This window comes from Anarrhichthys ocellatus, unplaced genomic scaffold (genome assembly GCF_004355925.1).
Source record: "Anarrhichthys ocellatus isolate YVR2014 unplaced genomic scaffold, GSC_Weel_1.0 scaffold65, whole genome shotgun sequence".
Classification (NCBI taxonomy): Eukaryota; Metazoa; Chordata; class Actinopteri; order Perciformes; family Anarhichadidae; genus Anarrhichthys; species Anarrhichthys ocellatus.
In genome coordinates, this window is record NW_022280095.1 from 330,330 (window position 1) to 349,849 (window position 19,520).

The window sequence follows — 19,520 nt, forward strand, 5'->3', positions numbered from 1 at the left end:
AAAGCAATTTCCCTGGTTTTGGTAAAAGTTTGTTATGTAAATATTTATTTGTATCAATGAATAAATGACTTTTCCTCAGTGGGATGGAGGATCAGAGAGTTCAGAGCAGAACGAGGCTTTGCTGACCAGAGGAGATTAAAGGCTGAAGGTGCAGGGCGAGTGTGGTCGGCATTAACATCACAGAGGAAGGTCTTAAACGCTCCCACCTGCTGCTCCACCTGTCCCCTGCAGTATATAGTTCATCTAGTAAGGTGAAATTGTAATCTGTCAATGTATGCATCTCATTATATTCTGCATTCAGAAATGAATTAGTTGTGTGGGTGTGGCACTATAACAAGGCTTTAAACTTTAAGCTCTTTACATGTCAGGGCCCCCGGATGTACACAAAACAATATGTACATGAATGGAAACCCTTTCAATTTGAGACGCCAACACGGACATACATTTTAAAATGTAACTTGTGCTGGCAACGATCTCATTGGATGGAAGTTCTGATGATTAAGAACTCTCCCGTTTTAAACTCCCATTCCGCTAAACTACTTACAGTGTTCATATTCCCACATGAGGTTCAAACCTGGAGAGGGCATCTGCATCATAACACTGTTAAAAGCTCCTTGACACAATGCCATTTTTGACAGTGTAGTAAAGCCAAATGGGGGATTAGGTACAGCCTAGCCGCCTTTGCTCCAGCTGTCACGCTTCTTGATCGCAGAAGATGTGAGATCCTCGGCCAACGTTAGGAAGGAAGGGGAACGGAGGTGCGACTATCTTCTCCATCTGGAATTATAACACAAGGACAAAGTAGTTACATGTTAGGAAACATTCGTATTTAACTAAATGACAAAAAGATAGTTTCTCCGAATCTCACTCACATTCGGAGACATTTGTCTTTCCCGCCACTGGCCACTCTTTGTCCATCGGGACTCCAGTCCACTGCGTAAACCTACACACCCAAGAAAAGAGGCAATTAGACAAAAAACTAAAATCACCATCAATACAAAACTATTTGGAAGCAGCACCTTCCCCCCCCCCCCCCCCTTACCTCATCAGCGTGGCCCGGCAGGTCCATGTTCAGCTTCCCCGTCTTGACGTCCCAGACTTTAAGTGTGCTGTCGCTGCTGCCACTGACCAGCAGCCTGCTGTCTGCCGACCACGCCACTTGATACACGGATGCCACGTGGCCCCGCAGGGATATGAGGTACCTTAGGGAAAGTGGACAAGCAGGCGGATACATAAATACGCACACAAATCTAACGCCCACAGCACCATCGCCTGCACAACAGCAGTATTACACAGATTCATTCAGGATAAGACATTTTCTTACTTCCCGGTGCGTCCGTCCCAGATTTTAATGGACTTGTCGAATGAGGCAGAGGCGAGGAGCCTGGTGTCTGGGGAGAAGAGCACCTCGTTGACCAGAGCACTGTGTCCGGTCATCCTGGCCAGAGGCTTCTTGTCTTCTGCGGGGTTCCACATGAACAAGGTGAAATCGTCAGAGCCAGACACCAAGCGCTCTGGAGCCGGACCCTGCAGCACGACAACAAGAGTGAGGGAACTGACACAAGAGACAAGCAGACTTGAACACATCAGCACAGGCAACAATCGGTACTCACCCTAACGGTATTATATCTCTCCAAAGCTTTCTCCTTCAGCTCTTCCACTGGGGGATAGAAAAATGCTTGTTGCATGAAAACATCTAAGCCAGAAAAGTCTCTTCCTCAAAGAAGGTCACATGATCCTTACATGATCCAGTGAGGTCCTGGGGGTTGATAGTGGCGGTTGCAGGTTCAAAAGCTCCAGTGCGCAGGACGTAGTCTGTGCTGAGGGCCAGGGTGTTCACCCAGTGGGCGTGACCCTGCAGAGTCCTGCACTGGACACCCTATTCCCACAAACAGAGGTAAACACACATTAAGTCTGGCTTTGGTACACAGATGTCTCTTCCACGTATTCTGTCTGGCAATCAATATTTAAAGAAGTGTGTCACACACACACACACACACACACACACTTACATCTTTGGCTCTCCAGACTTTCACCGTTCTGTCCTGGGAGGACGTGTAAAGAAGTCCATCTCCTCCCCACTTGACACAGGTGACTGACTGGGTGTGTCCAGTCAGGATCTTCTCACAGCGTCCCAGCACCGTGTCCCAGACACGTATTGAGCCGTCCTTAGAGCTACTGGCTAAGTACCGACACTCTGCGTTACTGCAGGGAGAGGGAGATCAGAGAAGCAGTCTTCTGTTAGTCAATGCAACCTTTTTTTGAGTTTTTTTACAAGTAAAATCACAGAAATCACAGAAAATCACAAAGATTATGTGATACTGTATGGGCCTTAACCATTAAGTCCAGTAGGCTACCGCCCCATATCAGATCCTTTTTTTGTGAAAGATTATGTTCCAAGACTGGATTTCTATTTTTTCAGAACCAAACTCTAGGTTAACTCTCAAACTCTATGCTATTGTGTATGCTGGCTCACTGTCACTTGAAGAGGACTTAGCCATCGTTAAGGTCATTAGCAACACCTGTGCTTTAGGTCAGCATTAAACAGGCAGCAGTTTACAGAACCCATTCAGAGAAAGTGATGAACTGAGTGCTCACAGGTGGAGAGGTTCCCAGCTGAGCCAAGTGATCCACTTGCTGTGTCCGGTCAAAGTCTTCCCCATCTGTGTACCCGTCACCGGATCCCACAGACAGATCTACAGACACAATGCCACAAACAATAAATACAGCGTACAGGAGATGCATCTTAAATATAAAAAGGCATATTCTGTGTGTTGGAAGCTCACCTGACTGTTCTTGCACCCTGAAGCCAGCTTCTTTCCATCGGGTGACCAGGCGATGCTCAGTACCCAATGTGTGTGTCCTTCAATAAAGCAGATTACAGCTCATTCGTGTCTAGAAATCATGCATCAATCATTGGTATATAGAAGCATCGCTGTTCACGCTGCCTTGTAGAAGTTCTTTTTTTTTTTATACCTCTTGCAGTGTGGTGGGGCGTCTCAGTCGTCAAGTCCCAAAAACGTACCGTGGTATCACCTGAGCCGCTGGCCAGATATCTGAAACAAACAGGGACAATTGAATTAACAGCATATTTAAATCAACCCCTTGGTGTGTTCACAATGTAATTTGTAATTTCATCCCCTCTAATTGTTGTTATATCAGAAGGACTCTCAGATAAATCAGAGTACAAAGAAGCATGACAAGCAGGCAGCTGTTAATTCAGCGTTTGGAGTTACTCACTTGCCAGTGGGGCTAAAAGCACATGAGATGACAGCTTCTGTGTGTCCCTGTAGTGTGCTGGTACAGCGGGCCACAGCTCGGACCCTGAACACAGCCTGAGGTTGGTAAACCACTGGCACAACTTGCTCCGTCTCGATCCCGAGAGCCTGCACACACGATCCCAGACTGGACACCACCTCAGACTCGCCACGCACAAAAAATGCCAGTGGCACTGGCTCATCCTACAGGGAATAACAGCAAAACAACACGAGGGTTTTATTCATTGGGTTTTAAATGTCAGCTTGTAGTTGCATCTTTAATTATTTAATACATCTAAAGAAAAGAGAGTTAACACTCAAATAGTTAAGACTAAATGCTACATCTCTGTTATGAAGGATTACCTTTTGAAGCAGTGCATTGCAGACGAGCTGTAGTTTGTCTGGAGTGATGTCTAAAGGCACATCGAAAGGTGAGCCCAGAACCTCCCCTTCTTCATTCTGAAACTGGATCAACAGACGCTCCACGTCCTCACTCGTCATCCTCAGATTTGGATCTAAAAAAACATTAAGTTCACTTTACATATACGTATATTATACTTAAGTACATGCTGTAAACAGTGGGAGATCGAGGAGTCTTGAAGGCAACATTATAGCCACAGCTAACGGACGTAAACCAACGTTTCCTGACGTGATATCCATTACGTTAACTCTTTAACGTTACTTTAGAAAATAGGACAAAGAGCAACACATTGTATGGCCATGTTTAACATTGTTATTTAGGTTGAGACTAAATCGTACCACCTGAAATTAACTATTTAGCGCTTTACTTTTAGCTAGCCTATGTCGACCATCTATGGTGTCAACCAGTAACCCCCAAGCTAACTCCGCTAGCCTGCTGTTAGCTAACATTTTGGACACCTCGTTCCTTTTAGCAGCGATCGCAGGGCAGTAAGATGACCGCCATGTGTTAACACACCTGTGTCTAGTTTTATATGACATCGAATTGGCACATACATGTGCTAAAACTGTACCTGAAGCGAGATAGCGATGTGTTCAAACTCCCCACGTGTGAATCAGCGAAGAGCCTTTATAGAAGAGATACTCCAAGAAGCCGGAGTTGGCATGTCACTGAGCGGACTCGCGCAATGATTCATGGGAGAAAGATGAAGCGAAGAACCGTTGTTGTTGGTTTGCCAGTCTATGGCCGTGATACTTAACCCATTTTCACTTTAAAAAATGATATTTCTGTAAGTTTTGCTCGATGTCAACTTTCAAGTACCTCAAGAGAAACCCCAAAAAAGTTTCCACAACTTCTCCTCACACCACAACATTAAATTAGTATTATTAGTGTTTAATTATAGCAGTGAATAATAATAATGCTAATATTAATGATGATACAACATATATTGCGATACTAATAACAATGAAGATGATTATGACAATAACAATAATATTAATATAACACTAATGATACAATTAATAAGAATAATAATGATTATTTCTAAAATTATTATTATTAAAACATACACAGATGACCCATATCTATATCTTGAATACAATCAACCTCTACAATGAATATATCTAGATTCAAGCTCCCCAAATCAGAGTTGTTGATTGTAAGAGATGTTGTAGAATAGTATCATTAACATTGGATATGAAGATAGGTTGTACTATTTTCATATTGAGTACAATCACAAATGAATTACTTTAAATGCCAATGAACTCTCGCAGTCAGCTTTTAATTTTCAGTTTTAATTAGACCTGAAACATTTTTGGGGGGTTAATACATGAAGAGGAAAACTGAACTGTTTGTGCTCTGCTGCTCTGATATTGTTCACTCAATCAATTAGACACAATTTCACTATAACACCCTCAGACATTTTGACACCGTTTTTCTTTGACACAACAATCATCACATTTGCATTGCGATAGAAAAAGGCATCCTGTATATTGCACTAATGTGAGAAACTACATTTAATTGGTTTACAGCAAGATAGATAAATCATTTATTCATACAATGTTATCATGATTCTGTTTACTGCCTTTGAGTTTGTCATAATACACATTAAACTTATATCTGAATTGTTATAATGCAGTATATGACGCAAAACACCTCAGTGTAGAAGTCCACATCGACATCCACATCTAACATTAAACGCTCTTCGAGGACTTCATGTGTCCATCATATTTTATATATATTTCTCCCATCTGTATCATTTCACCCAAAGACACAATCAATAATCCACAGCAAGAATTCAACAACTCAATTACCAGATGCATCCTTTTGCATTAAAGTAACAGCATCAACATAGCCTTTTCTATACAGTTCCCTATGATTGGTAGATCTGTCTTACACTTATTGTACAACCCTCTGCACTGACACTAACAGAGACCAAATCAAAACATAAAAGTGTATTTTCAAATATAATTTGACCAAGGACTGTATTGACCTGCAGTGTATAATCCACTACACTTACAAACAAAACTTAATTTACTAACAGGCAGAAAAAGGCCCGTGGATAAGCTGGACGGCTACTCGTTACAGCAATACATCTTATTTGTGGAGAAAGCGTTCCAACAAGAGTGAATCTGACTCAAGGTGAACTCCTTAAAGGCAGACTTGGAAACAGTTTCCAGTTCATGTGCTAGCACAGTGTGGAGGCCATTATTTACTGACAGAATCAGCTTATCTAGTAGATGATTTGATCTTGGGGAATTTGAAAGACACACAATCAATTCTGTGTAAATTTCCAGGGGAGAGGAATATGATTTGGCACTGTGGTGAATTTCTTCCTATTAGTTGAGTCCATTGATGTTTTCAGGAACGAGACCTTCCATGACGGCACGCTTTGACTCCAGGATCTGCAAGATCGAAAGGACACAATCCTCTCCTTAGTAAACAACTGATAATACGTCACTGGCATAAAACAAAGTATAATGTAACAGTGGTACACTCACCTGGAAGTTAGCACTGAGGCCGATGATGCTTTGCATGTTTGTACTGTAGTAACCCAAAACATAATGTCCACCCAGCAGAGGGATCTCGTCCTTATCAACAGATAGCTGTAACCAAAACATACACATTCATAAAAATGAAGTCAAAATTCTTATATTATCTGTCCAAACATTCCACAAATGTGTCACTTTCACTTTACCTGAATGACTTCGTTTGTCTCTGGCAACTCTTCCTCTCTAACCCAAACAAAGGTTTCATAATCGAACGCACTCTTGAATCCCACCTGCGGGAGAATGACCCCAAGAGTTAAAATCTTTCTTGGATTATATGAGTTTGTTCGTTGCCCCCTCTATGTCGGTCTCAGTACCTTGTACAGGCCGATCCAATCCCACGTGGAGGACATGAAGTCCTCCTGGATGGTGTAGTTAAGAAGTGCCTCCTGGTCGGCGCTCCATACACCCAGAGGAGAGACGTGCACCAGTGGTGTGTCAAAGCACTTCCTCACCTGGGGGAGGGACAAGAGGAAAGAGAAGGAGTTTAATAATGCAGAGAGCAGTGGTTGAATCAGAGGGAAAGAAGCAGATTTATACAGTATGCACTGTTTACACGTTTTTGCACAGACACAAAACTAGTTGTGGCACAAGCATTGAAACCACTAACTCATGTGTCCTGTCTAGTGTTCAGGTATGCTAAACCATGCATATGGTCTGCATTACACTAAGTTTGTTTATTTTGCAATAGCTACTGTACACACAGTTATCTACGTTAGAGACTTCATTCAGAAACTAAGCCTGTGCGTGTTGTTGGCTTAAAACTGCAATCAATTACCAATCACCTGCACCCAGAATGCACCTGTGAAAACACCTGTCACCAATTAGATCACTTAGAAATCAGAGCTTGAACACTGTAAATAGGATTCAGGTTTGTTCTTTGGCGTGCACAACAATGTAGGACAATTCCGGAGAGAGAGTTAGAGGACTGTTATTGCAATATAATACTGTGTTTTGTTTACAGTACCTATGTTCATGTCATCTTCAGTTGTGTGATACTGTTGTGAGTATTGAGAATAAACAAATGTGTTTGTTTCCCCACTGCATTTGTTCCCCATAGTCTGTATCGACAGTATGCAACAAATGAAAATGCCAAAAACTCTAACGTTTTATACTTAGCACATCAGTGTGGAGTTGGCATGTGGAAAGAGCTATTTATTTAATGTGCGTGTTTGAAGTTGTGATGCAAAAATGCCATTTTCAAAAGATGTAAGATATTTCGTATTTTGTGTGTAAAGTGCCAACAAAGGCGGCCCTAGTTTCAGAAATTGTGTGAAGTCCTCGCGTCCTACAGAGAGCCTGCTCTCACCTCCAGACTGAAGGTTGCAATGACAGGCTTGTGGTCACTGACTCCGTAGCTCATGTCACTGGTGTACTTGTCCTGAGTGAGCAGGAGTGGATACTCATCGAGACCATCATCAGTAGAAGTCGACGCCTTCTCATCATCCTCCTCTGATGGCGGGGTTTTGGGTTTGATGCGCCAGAGGATCCGATCCGTCCAGGCCGGTTTCCTCTTCTTGCCACTGAGCAAAGCAATGCCAAGTGTTGATCACACAGTTTCTCTGTTTCTAATGCTAGATATGTCACGTTTCCAACAATTATTATTCTTAAACAAAAATATTAGAGACAATAAAGATTACAAACCACACACACACGTGCAGTGCAGGGCTATACCTACGGTGAAGCATACTGTGGATAAATAATGGTTGTAAGGAGACATGGTATTACAGCTTGTGTATATGCACATTCACTATAGAAACACATGCATTATGTAAGAACAAACAATGGGGTGCTGGGTGGAGGAGGAAGTTGTCTCAGGATCATGAATTTTCAGAACATGTCTGAAATTCATGAAGGTTATTATATTCACTAAACCCCATTTGTGTTCTGTCATTTATATCAGTGTCTCCAGTTATTTTGTGATTATATTAAACCTTAAAGGGGCCTATATTGAATAGTTTGGGGCCCGCTCTTATTCCTACAGGGTATATCTATGGAGACACCCACCTTGGCGGGTCTAGCTCCCTGTGCCAGGCCCCCAACCACACAGAGAGCAGCCCCCAGGTGAGGGAGGTGAGGAGGAAGAAGAGGGTGGTGCTGCAGCGCTGCAGGGGCCTGGGTCTGTACATGGTTAGGGGCAGCAACACAGTGCTCTTTCTGAGAGAGACACATACATGGTGCTAGTGTCATTGATGGATATGACTCACAGAAAGAGCTGCTCCCAAAATCACCTGTACGTCAGGGGTTTACTGCCCTGGCTGCTTTGGTTTCCTGTTAAGCGTGTCTCAGGGGTTACATGTGACGTTTAGAGACACATTTAACTGTCAGGAGAAATATAGAAGGGGGGGCTGTGGCTAAGAAATAAGGGAATGTGGGGCATGCAACACAAAAACATAGAGTGCTTCTTACGCAAAACCCAACCATGTCTTCGGAGTGCTTTGCAGAATTTCAACGGAAACAAGAGAACAGTTAAAGTTTGAGAAATGTGTCTATTTGTGTGTTGTATATTCGTTTTCGGCACACGTTACCTGGTATCATAGGTTTCACCGTTACGGTCAAACTTGTAGGTGGGTTTAAAGTTTAAAGGCCCTTCCTCAAATTCTTGCAGGAAAGCTTCCTTCTTCTTCATCATGGTGAGCTGCAGGAACATGAAATACATTTGTGAGTGTGTGATACTATATGTGTGCGTGTGTGTGCGTGTGCTTATTTCGGCACATCACCTGGTCTTTGTTCCACAGCAAATTAAGGCGCCCACTGTTGATGGACGAACGGAGGAAGTGCAGGCCGTGGTCTGCAATACGGAAGTTCAGGTCGCCAAACCAGAACACCACCCTGTGGGAGAGGAGATGGAGCTTCGTTTTGACCTGTTACACAACATGTATTTCAGAGTGTGTGATTGTCAGCATGTCGGCGTAGCTGCACTGACTTGTGATCCCGGACATTTGGGGTGTCAGAGATGTCAAAGTCTTGTGTCTCCAGGATGTACTCAATCTCATCAACACGCTGCAGAGCGTAGTTCACGTGAGCTGCCAGGTGGCAGTTAAGAAAGCACACCATGTGGCCATAGAAGGAAAAACGGACGGTCACTCCTCCTTTATTACCCTGACACAGATAAACAGAGGGGGACGGATACAGCATGTGAACATAAAGTTGGTTTCCAAAGTATAAACTCCATATTTCTGATCTTGTGGGACTAATGATGCAGTAAAAATATGGATTCATTTTATTGCAGTATTTACAAGAAAGTCAAACATACTGTAGTTTCAGCCAGATAATGTTTTTCCAATATCTCTAGCAAGAGTTTGCCCCAACGCACCAGTTCTACTGTTCTTTGTTAGTGAGTTCAACCAGTCAAAGCTGTTGCACATCCCACTAAACAAACACAATAGGCCTTACATAATGTGTTTAAACTCTGCAGTATCTAATGCTGATGGGATTTCTGGTGTGCAGAGTTTAACAGTGTTGCTGTTGATAAGGTTCAGGGATAGCCAGCGCTTGTGATAACCTACCCAGTACCCAAAGAAGCCAGTACGAGTGTAGGTGGTCTGGATGTTTCTGATGAAGGGGAGATGAAATTGTTTGGCAAAAACCAGCAGCAGCAAACCCTGCATCCTCATTGATGTGACCTAGACAGAGAGGGAGATACATTTCATTAATCCTTTGTTATATTGTTTGTTAACTTTCTTTTGTAGTTTTTTTTATCTCTCCTATAAAATGTTTTGGTTAAACTCAGTTATGTGTAACATTATGAGGAACACTATTTTGCATTAAAGATAACATCTGAGAGCATTTGAGGATTTTTTATCATAGTAGCCCCATAGGTATAAAAAACACTATATTTTCCCACCAGCTTAATTAATGGATCTAAATGTGTAACTTCTGTTCATATCAGTCCACACCTTACTATTTCCCTTTTTCTCCCTCCGCCCCATCTCACCTTGACGAAGCCTCTGGGTGCCAGTGTGTCCATGAAGACGTGGCTCCAGGCGTCCTCCACTAGCAGGTCAGAGATGAACCTCACAGGGGTGGCATTCACCTCCTGCAGGCTGACACACACCAACACAAACCGATGAAAACACACAACAACACTCACGTTTGTGATCTTTTTCGTCTTTTCTTGACAAAGCAATAACGAGACACTTTAATCCTTCAGTCTAATTCCCGGCAAAAGTTTTAAATTCCAGTTTCCATATTGTTATTTCTCACCCGATCACATAGAGGTCTCCAGGGGGCTGGACATCCAGCTGCAGCAAAGTGGTGACATCTTCAGGGGGCTCCGCTGTGGCCACGTTCCAGGTCACTATGTGCAGCCTGTCAGTGTTTGATTATGACAAGAATTGACCAAAGTGATGGAAAAAGAGAAAATACTGACAAATTGTTGCAAATACACTTGTCTCAGAGTCATTGTCTTTAGCTATTGGTGGTATGTAAATGTAATACTACAAATGATAAACCTGGAATACAAGCCATTTCGATCTTGACAATAAATTCTAGTTTATTTATTTTTTACTTTATTTCTATTTCTACTTTCAACAACATATAAATAAGCATTCAACAATTAGTTTGAGGTATCGGGCATTGGAAAATACAAAAGTAAAAATACAGAAGAATATAAATAACATAGCTGTTTTTTTTCTTTAATCTTATAATTGGAAACCACCAAGAAGAGTCAAACCGTAAAGAAATACAGACAAACTCAAACACTTCCTGCCAGTGTATTTGAGCAAACTTGTGTATGTGAATAAGCATGTCAACCTGAATGCATCTGTGGGAATGAAGCGCCCGCAGAGCTGAAACGCTTCGTCCAGAGTGCGTGACACTTCTTCACTGGCTTCGTCATCAGAGCCCATGTCCTCTATGCAGGTCAGCAGCTGAGACAAACGCTGCCGGAGGAGCACCTTGGAACTCGATCCCTGAGACACTGAACTGCTCATGCTGTCAGAGCGCACGCGTGGCGTGTCTCTAAAGGGGTCCATCTCTAAATCCTGGTGTTAGTTTTGTTACCTGTTTGTCCTTAGGGTCAGGAAGGTTATATGAGATGACTAAAATAGAAAAAGAAAGGTGCTGTCCTTTCAGGGCAAACAAGCAAAATCCAGTGGAAGAAATTCCTCTGGCTTTATTTCTCCTCAGACTTCTTTGGCTGGTTTGGTTGCAGCCATTAAAGCGGCCCACTCTGCTCAGGCCACTGGAAGTAACGTCAACGGATTCCTTGTTAGTCAAATCTCTCTTCGGGCAGCTTCTGATTTACGTCGACCGTATAAAAAACTCGAAAGCACTGGGCAGAGTTTTGTCTGTAGCGGCGCAGTCCTCTCTGTGGCAGAGTCCCGTGTGTTCATGCGGCAATCGGAGCAACGACTGACAAAGCGGTGGGGTCGACTCAGGAATGTGGGCAAGAGGGAGTCAGATTTGGACGATAATCGCAGGCAGGAGACGGGCATGTGAACATGTGTGTGTGTTTGTCTGTGAGTGTGTGTCGTCACAGTAGAAGTGTAGAAGAGAAGGACTGGAGGCTGATCCTCCATCATTGTGAGTGGTGTTGCAAGACTTGAGTGACCCTTCAGGTCCTTAAGAGGTTTATTAACGGCATTCTCTCTATCAGCTGAGGGCACTGAACAATGCATGCAACCCCGCAATTACAGTCATGCATTCGTGAGGGGACAACAGCACACAATAGCATTAGCTTCTTTTGGCCTTAATCCAGTCTCTTCTTATGTAGGTGAAAGGTTATCTCTGAAACCCACAGAGAGGTGGGGGGTTCAATTCAGTTTTGTAAGCTCTGACATGGATGTTTTATTCTGAGAACAGAAGCTCAAATAATTCTAATCAACAAGTGTTACAGCACATTTAATAGCGGACACATTGCATAATAGATTCATGCACACAATTGATGAAGCAATCTGCAACTCTGAAGCATTTTGTGTCATATTTAAATGGTTTTGCAAAGTTTAACTCCAGAATAAAGTAGTGGAAAATATGTCTCTCTATGAAAAAAATACTAGGATTAGAAATAGGAGGATACTGTTTTATAGTTTTACACATTGGCTTCAATAATTTGGAGATCCTAAACTATATGCATTACAGTAACAATGTGGCTTTAATGCATCAAATATCATATATTCTCTTCAACATTTACCCTTATACTTACAGAAAACAGTCTTTCCTTGTTGGATTGACTACGAACAGAATAATATAGTTGCTGTGATAATTTATAGAATATCTTGGAAATAATTAAAAAACATTTTTCAGACATTGTGTTGATTGTTGTCACAGGAGTAAAATATTCCAAAAGGAATGGAAATGAACTGTATTGCCCTATTTTGAGGATTACATAATTGAGTACAATTTTGGATAGTCCTGTATCTTACTGACAAATGCCTTTATAGTATATGAGTAAATAATGACTCTATAATCTATAACTACTCATATGAAATCATTTCTGGTTGAGTCACTGGTACAGCAGTGTTCAAACAACACATCATAGCAGAAAGTAAACAACGATGTTACATTTTGGAGAGCTGTGGGGGACAATTGGAAAAAAAGCAACTAGACGAGATTGCCTTCGTACAAAACAAAAAATGCTAATCTTGGGTGCCCCAGTTCTCCCTGCCACTTCATGTAACAGTGTCACATGCAGAGACTTATTGCACATTCTTTAGCAAGCAGAATTGTTAAGTGGATAACCTCGGGGGTTCACCGGTCCAGTCAGAAATTAGGAATTGGAGGCTATTTAAGTTTTATCACAAAGCTCTGCAAAGACTCAGAGCCTGCAGCCACAAAGCTACTTAAGGTTATCCAGATACCGTAGAGGTGGGTTATACCCTCTTTCTGGACTCTCTTGGTCTCTGCATACACCCTTCTCTGCCTGAAGTCTGTGCTTCTCTTATGATGACTTTCATCACCATTGTGCCTTTATTGTTCCGTCCTACTTTTTACGTCTGCAAGACCATTAGAAGGCAATGAAGAGGGTTTATTTGGGATTCTGATCTTACCTGCACTGGTCTCTCCCACCACTTCGAAATCTTCCAGTGCTCATGTTCTCCCCTGTTGGAACACACAAACACATGTATGCCGAACAAAATGGAAACACACACACATGCCAAGCTAAAATACTTGTTTCTATAAGAGCCAGTTTAAAAGGAGCACAGACCACTGCCCAATAAAACAGACCTGACAGGGATGCCTGAAAGTCATTTCTGAAATGGCTTTGTAATCCTGTCACATCACTGTTAGCTTCATCCACGTTAGAGTGGAAATGCCCTGAAGGTCATATGGAATAACAGAGACACTTCACCTGGGAGCCATTTTATAAAACTTGATAAACAGATTGTGATATGTTTTGAGGGTGAATCTCTGGCATTGGGATCATTTAACGTTAGTGGGTTAAAGTCTAAATGAATAGTGAGCTGAATAGCACATACTGCAGGAACAATTCAGAGTTGAGCATTAATTCAGGTAGGCTGTGTGCAAAAGGAGCTTGTGGTTGAGCAGCATTGAAGTCCAAAGCAGGAGAGCAGTAATTTGAGGCCCTTGAAGTGTAGTTAACGTTACCGGCTAATTACCTGGATACTAAAGTATTCACCGTCTGTGACTAGTCTGTAACAGACACACTTGTTTTAGTGATTTGTGAGGACTTTGTGTCAACTCAAAACTGCATTGGTGTTAATGGAATTTTTTTCCATTTGGGGGCAGCAAAACAAGCTAAAAACACGTTGAAATATTATCACCTTTTGGCTGAAATGTTAACAAACTAGTTGGGTTATTGCACATGCAGCAGACACAGAGCTGCATTAGCATTAATTTGGAGTCGTGTCTCTGGTCACCCGACAAATGTCCAATATACAGTGGTGCAGGGATGAAGTATTTTTGCAGGCCAACCCCGGAAGTTAGCATCGCACTGACTTCCTCGACAAAAAGCAAGTGGGATTTTTAAATAGAATTATTGCAGGAAATAAGCTCTGTGGCAAACACAAGTTTATGAAACGTATTTCGATCAGCGAAATAATCTTCACAAATGAACATCACTTTTATAATTATTGAAGCGTAATTGCAATCGGCAGAAGTAAAAGCTAGTCGCTAACTTTGTTTGTCTGTTGTTTGGCGCAGGGCAGCTAGTGTACAGTTGTTTTATGGAGAACCAAAACAGTAAAGACATGGGACTTAAAACTAACTGAAACATGCTAATATGCTAAGAGCTGAAGGAAACTGCAGTCACATGATAATTATTTTAGGGTTCGTAATTACAACTCCGAAAGCTCCTCTCATGTTTTAAAATATTGATTAGCGTAGATTTAACTATGTAACTGCTTCATACCTCAACCTGACCCCCATAATGTTAGTGCTAAACTGCTAAACTAGTTTAACTAGTTTCCAGAAGGTTGATCATGTAACTCATGTGAATGGGTTAGGTTTGTTAGAATATTGTTAAAACACACACACACACACACACACACACACACACACGCGCGCGCACACACACACACACACACACACACACACACAGATACACACAGACTAATTAAGAGACTGGATTTTTGTAAAACCATACAGACACTGAGAGTGGAAGTATTACAGAGGAATACTAATTGTACCAGGATTGTCCCTATGCTAGATTTTTCCTAAAACCAATTCCACACAGTAGAGTTTTAAGATTTTCAAAATAATGGCCATTTTAACCACATTCAACCCATGTTGCCCCTTTAGGAAACTTCTCTATACAGTTCTCTACTTGGACAGAAGTAAACACATTTGCCTCCTCCACAATGCCCTATAACTTGCAAAATAACAATATCATGATAATAACCTGAAATTATTCTTTCTTCCATTTTTCATACCAGCTGAAAACAAAAACACCATCATCCATTCAGTACCTTTATCCATGTGTCTTTCTTGTGGTGTCCGGAAAAAGCCGCAGACCCCGTGAGCGCAGACGACAAAGGTCTCCAAAGGGGAGTCAAGAGACTGGATCTGTTTTCCTACGGTGAGTCCCGTTATTAGACTTGATTGTTCTCTTTTTGGTTCCCTCACTTTGCTCTCAGCTGCCTCAGCTCCCTCACACAACCTGCTCTGGACTTAAAGCGTAACATCGGATCAAGCTATTAACCAGGGTTGGTTAACAGCCCGGTGAGAAAGTATTATCTTATTCATGAATGGACATGTCTGTTTATTGAATGCCACCATGACGCATGGTATTTGTTGCACTAAAGCCCTCTTTGTATGTCCAGTAATAATCCCGACAGTATGGAATGTGTACGGTGCTCTGCTTGTGTGCTATTGTAATCAAAGTGCACTCTGGAAATAGCCATTCTGGGAAATAATAAACAAAAAGGTCCCTGGGAGTTCTTTTCTTATTCACATTATAAGCTCTGGTCTTAATGAAGTCACATATGGCAGTTGAAAACATGTGATCTCCTGGGTTTGGATTTAAAATATTTTAAACAGCAACAAGTTTTACACATACTTACACTTTCTTAAAACTCAAAAAAACGCTGTAAGAGTTACCCAATGACTTAGTTAATTTAATATATCGTCTTTATTCACGTTCATGCTAAGAGTTAGATAAGAAAATCAATACCTTTCTCATATTTGTCTGATGAGTATTAAGCTATAGTCAGGAAACTATTAGCTTAGCTTAGCACAAAGACTGGAAACAGGGGCAAACAACTAGCGTCAGTCCAATTGTAAGAAAAACTACCTACCAGTCCCTATAGCTCCACGAACACATGAATAAGTTAATCTACACTGGCAGTTCCATGAGCTGTTAGCGGTTAGCCAGCTTTTGTCTCACAGTACAATAAAAAGCATTCACATCATAGCATATGTACAGTTGCTTTGCTTCTTTTTATTCATTTCTTTACGTCTCCAATGTACAGTAGTGTTATTGGTAGATGACAAAAAGGCACAAATTCACAATAAAAGAAAGAAAAACAGGAGACAATTTAACAGGGGTGACAGAGTAAGAGAGAGTAAGAGAGCGAAAGAGAGATTTTAAAACAGTTTGGGATCGTGGAATCATTTGGTTTCATATTCTGATTATAAATCGAGGAATCTAACAACAGATATCTATGAGATTGTCTCTGTTAAACCATGTTCTCTCACAATTTTGTATGGACCTAGTGTCAGTATCTGTTTTCAAACAACCACATCTAATCGTCTTTTTTTTCTTCCTATCTAGCTATAACTCCAACCCTCCTGCTCCGAGTGCTCCTAAATGTAAAATAATTTCCCCTCAATCGGCCATCATAAACCATAGGAGGGGAACCTCTAACTTCCACCGAGGCTGACGCCATCAGCTAATTACGTGGATCAATGAACTGACCCAAGCTGCTGTTATATGTTCCTTTCCAGAGAGAGAAGCGAGTGTAGTTCAGAGACTGACGACAGAGGTACTACAACACTCAGAACAAAAATATATATCTATACACTGTCCTGCCAATAAGACGTGGTCCCTGTGAGGGAAGAACAACGTGAGGAGAGGAAATAGTGAACATGGTTTTTGCTTTTAATCATTTTTCCACTCCAATTAATTAGAAGGTGTTTATTTTAATCTACAGCTGACAGTATTTCTCAAAATGTCTCGTCAGCACTAAAGTTCAGCAATCATAACCCTACAGTTCCTCACAATAATACCTCTGTGAGAGCTAATTGGTCACTGTGGTCTATGACAGCGGTGGAATAAGAGGATCAAGTGTCAAGAGGGTGTGCTGAAGGTCTGGCAGGACAGTCTGATCTATATATATGTGTTCATCTACATTAATTTATTTACTATTTACAAAGTCAATACATACAGTACATCCACACATCTCCATGATTCAGTTGATAGCCCCATCACAGACAGTGAGCGAGATGCTCGATGGACACAGAGACAGGTGGGAGGGTTGGATATCCAGGTCCAGTGTTTTCATTAAAGAGGAGGCAACAGAAACGCAGTGACGGGTTTATAAACTTAATCTGACATACAGGAATATAGGGATATGAAATAAGTCACACAAGAGGAAGCAATTGTAAACTTCTATGCTTGAATGTTTGCCAATAATGCCCTGAGCAGTTTTTAATGGCCTCTTTACGCCTTTAGTATACTTATGGCAAGTAAAATTAATTTGGATTTATTGGCTTCTGTGCTTGGGCTTAAGAGGGATCACATAGATGTATAAATTCATGGTCGCACAAATAACACTACTCAAACATATTCCTGTAAAACGATGCACAAAAGTCATTGAAATGCTCCTCTTCTGTGTGTTATGATCATAATTCAAGAGGCCTTGGAAGACTGGTGTCAATGCTGCTATCTACAGAAAATCCACAATTCTATGAGCACCTCAGGGTGCTATAACAAATATATAAAGATATAATAGCAATTCATTTAGCCTATAATTATTCGCTGCGCTGTCATGTCATGAGTTAGATGGTATTTAGAAGATCATTCATTCTTCTTCTGAATTCCTCTCTGGAATAAAGTCTTTGTTTGAAAAGCCCTTCAGTGGAACCAATATTCATACTCTTAAACATTCAATCAGATTGTGTGCGTGTGTGTGCGTGTATGATTGTATACTCGTTCTGATGGCAGTTTTTTTGGCCATGACGTGATCCAAATGTATTAATCTGAGTGACCTAAAGCGACCTCATGGTTTTGACATTTTCCGTTGCTTGCTCTTTAAAGTTTCCATGCCGGTATAAGATATGTAGGGAAGGTAAACAGAGGATGGATAATAAAAGTAACTGAGGACAAAGGAGGCCAAACAGACGTCAACAAGAGGAGGAAGGTTAGTGGCTGCCGTCATCCCCCCTATAGCTCCATTACTTCCTCCCTTCTTCACCAGCCAGCGTCAGATCTCTTCAAAGACACTACTGTACGTCACTCATGTACACTCATGCATATACCGAAAAACCACAGTACTACACGTAACGGGCTTCAGATTCCAGGAGGAGAGAAATCTGCCTCACCCAATGACAAACACAATAAAACCAGCATTTAACAAATAATGAATCAACACCTAAACCGTCCTTGACTTTCAGCTTGGGCTCTGCTTTACTAAAACTGTTTTCAGCATAGGAGCAAACAGTAGAGTAAGATTACATTTGGTGATGATATAAGGAGAGACCAACGTTTCATGGTAGTTATTGCTATCGCTGGATAAGACCATTTATCCACTGGAGGTGACAGAATGGGTGACAGGGCAAGAACTGATGCAGATCACATGAAGTTTTACTTTCAAATAACCATTTATCTATCTACAGCGGGCGTCAGGAGCTGCGTATTGATGATGGCTGCTAATGTTTAAATCACAGAGTTCTGCAGCAAAAAGGATGTGAAGTCTGTGGAAAGAAAGACCCATTTATGGCTGATCTAATGTGTATTGTCCTTTGCAGAATGATACATTTTAGTTCTGTCTTGTATACTGTGTGTGTGTGTGTGTATGTGTGTGTGTGTGTGTGTGTGTACTGCTGTATATTTAAATTACTGCACTCCCTATCTGAGGAAACTGAAGAGCTAGAAATGATCTTAAGAGAGAAAAATGAAAGACATTGCTGGAAACCTTGAGGAATTTACAACGCTACAGAACCACACACACACACACACACACACAAATTGGCAAAGCAGCAGAAAAGCCAATGGATGCCTCCACATATAAAGGGAGATACTGGGAATAAATCCTATCTGGTAGGTCAGGAGTACAGCAGAGACACCATAACCTTCTCAGCACAATCCCAACCTGACAGCCGTGGTTTATAGACTTGCAAATTGGTTTGAACAATAAAAGGAAACACTGCATATCGCATGACACAAATGGAGAGTAAGAGGTATTATGACAAATCAAAAAATAAAATAATCACAGGATCAAAACTCAACACTAAGCAGATAGAGCTTGTTCTGAAAAAAAAATAAACACCCACAGACAAACTTACAGACAAAATATTTAAAAAACCCTGTTCATATATATTTATATTTATATATATCTATATATATATATTTCAATACAATTATTCAGCTCCCCGATATACGGTATACTGTATATATACACCATTGGGACATCTTAAGTAGAAATAAATCCTAAATTGCAGAGATAAATGACAACTCTCTGTAGTGTTGGACAGTTTAGAGACTGAGAGAGAGAAAGAGAGGACTGACTGACAAGATCTAAAGTGTTGCTACTGGAGGCCTCAGAGCACTTAATAAGATGGGGACACTGGATGGAAAAACAAATTATGGATGCGACTCAAGTGAGGTGGGATATGGTGAAGGAGATCATCTGAAAACTGGGAGTTTACTGGGTCCAGGTCCCTGAAAACCAGATTGTA

At 41.4% G+C, this 19,520-nt stretch overlaps 2 protein-coding genes across 4 annotated transcripts; both read right to left on the reverse strand.

Annotated features, from left to right (window-relative positions):
* Positions 1-16: 16 nt before the first annotated feature.
* On the reverse strand, positions 17-4,334 carry nle1 (notchless homolog 1 (Drosophila)). Its single transcript, XM_031872694.1, has 13 exons — positions 4,250-4,334; positions 3,621-3,772; positions 3,241-3,461; positions 2,977-3,056; positions 2,787-2,863; positions 2,599-2,696; positions 2,013-2,205; positions 1,744-1,879; positions 1,614-1,660; positions 1,325-1,527; positions 1,043-1,202; positions 873-943; positions 17-777 (listed from the first exon to the last, which is right to left on the reverse strand). The coding sequence occupies exons 2-13, from the start codon at positions 3,756-3,758 to the stop codon at positions 765-767; spliced, it is 1,437 nt and encodes a 478-aa protein (XP_031728554.1). The 5' UTR covers positions 3,759-3,772; positions 4,250-4,334; the 3' UTR covers positions 17-764.
* A 677-nt stretch (positions 4,335-5,011) lies between these two features.
* inpp5kb (inositol polyphosphate-5-phosphatase Kb) lies at positions 5,012-11,562 on the reverse strand. 3 transcript variants are annotated; one of them, XM_031872697.1, is made up of 14 exons: positions 10,980-11,562; positions 10,431-10,535; positions 10,162-10,270; positions 9,734-9,850; positions 9,151-9,326; positions 8,945-9,056; positions 8,753-8,862; positions 8,634-8,660; positions 8,232-8,381; positions 7,534-7,747; positions 6,542-6,679; positions 6,374-6,457; positions 6,177-6,281; positions 5,012-6,080 (listed from the first exon to the last, which is right to left on the reverse strand). In XM_031872697.1, exons 1-14 carry the CDS (start codon positions 11,198-11,200, stop codon positions 6,015-6,017), a joined length of 1,734 nt encoding a protein of 577 aa, XP_031728557.1. In that variant the 5' UTR covers positions 11,201-11,562; the 3' UTR covers positions 5,012-6,014. The 3 variants fall into 3 exon arrangements, with proteins under 3 accessions (XP_031728557.1, XP_031728558.1, XP_031728559.1); XM_031872698.1 differs by lacking the exon at positions 8,634-8,660; XM_031872699.1 differs by lacking the exons at positions 8,232-8,381; positions 8,634-8,660.
* Positions 11,563-19,520: the final 7,958 nt, after the last annotated feature.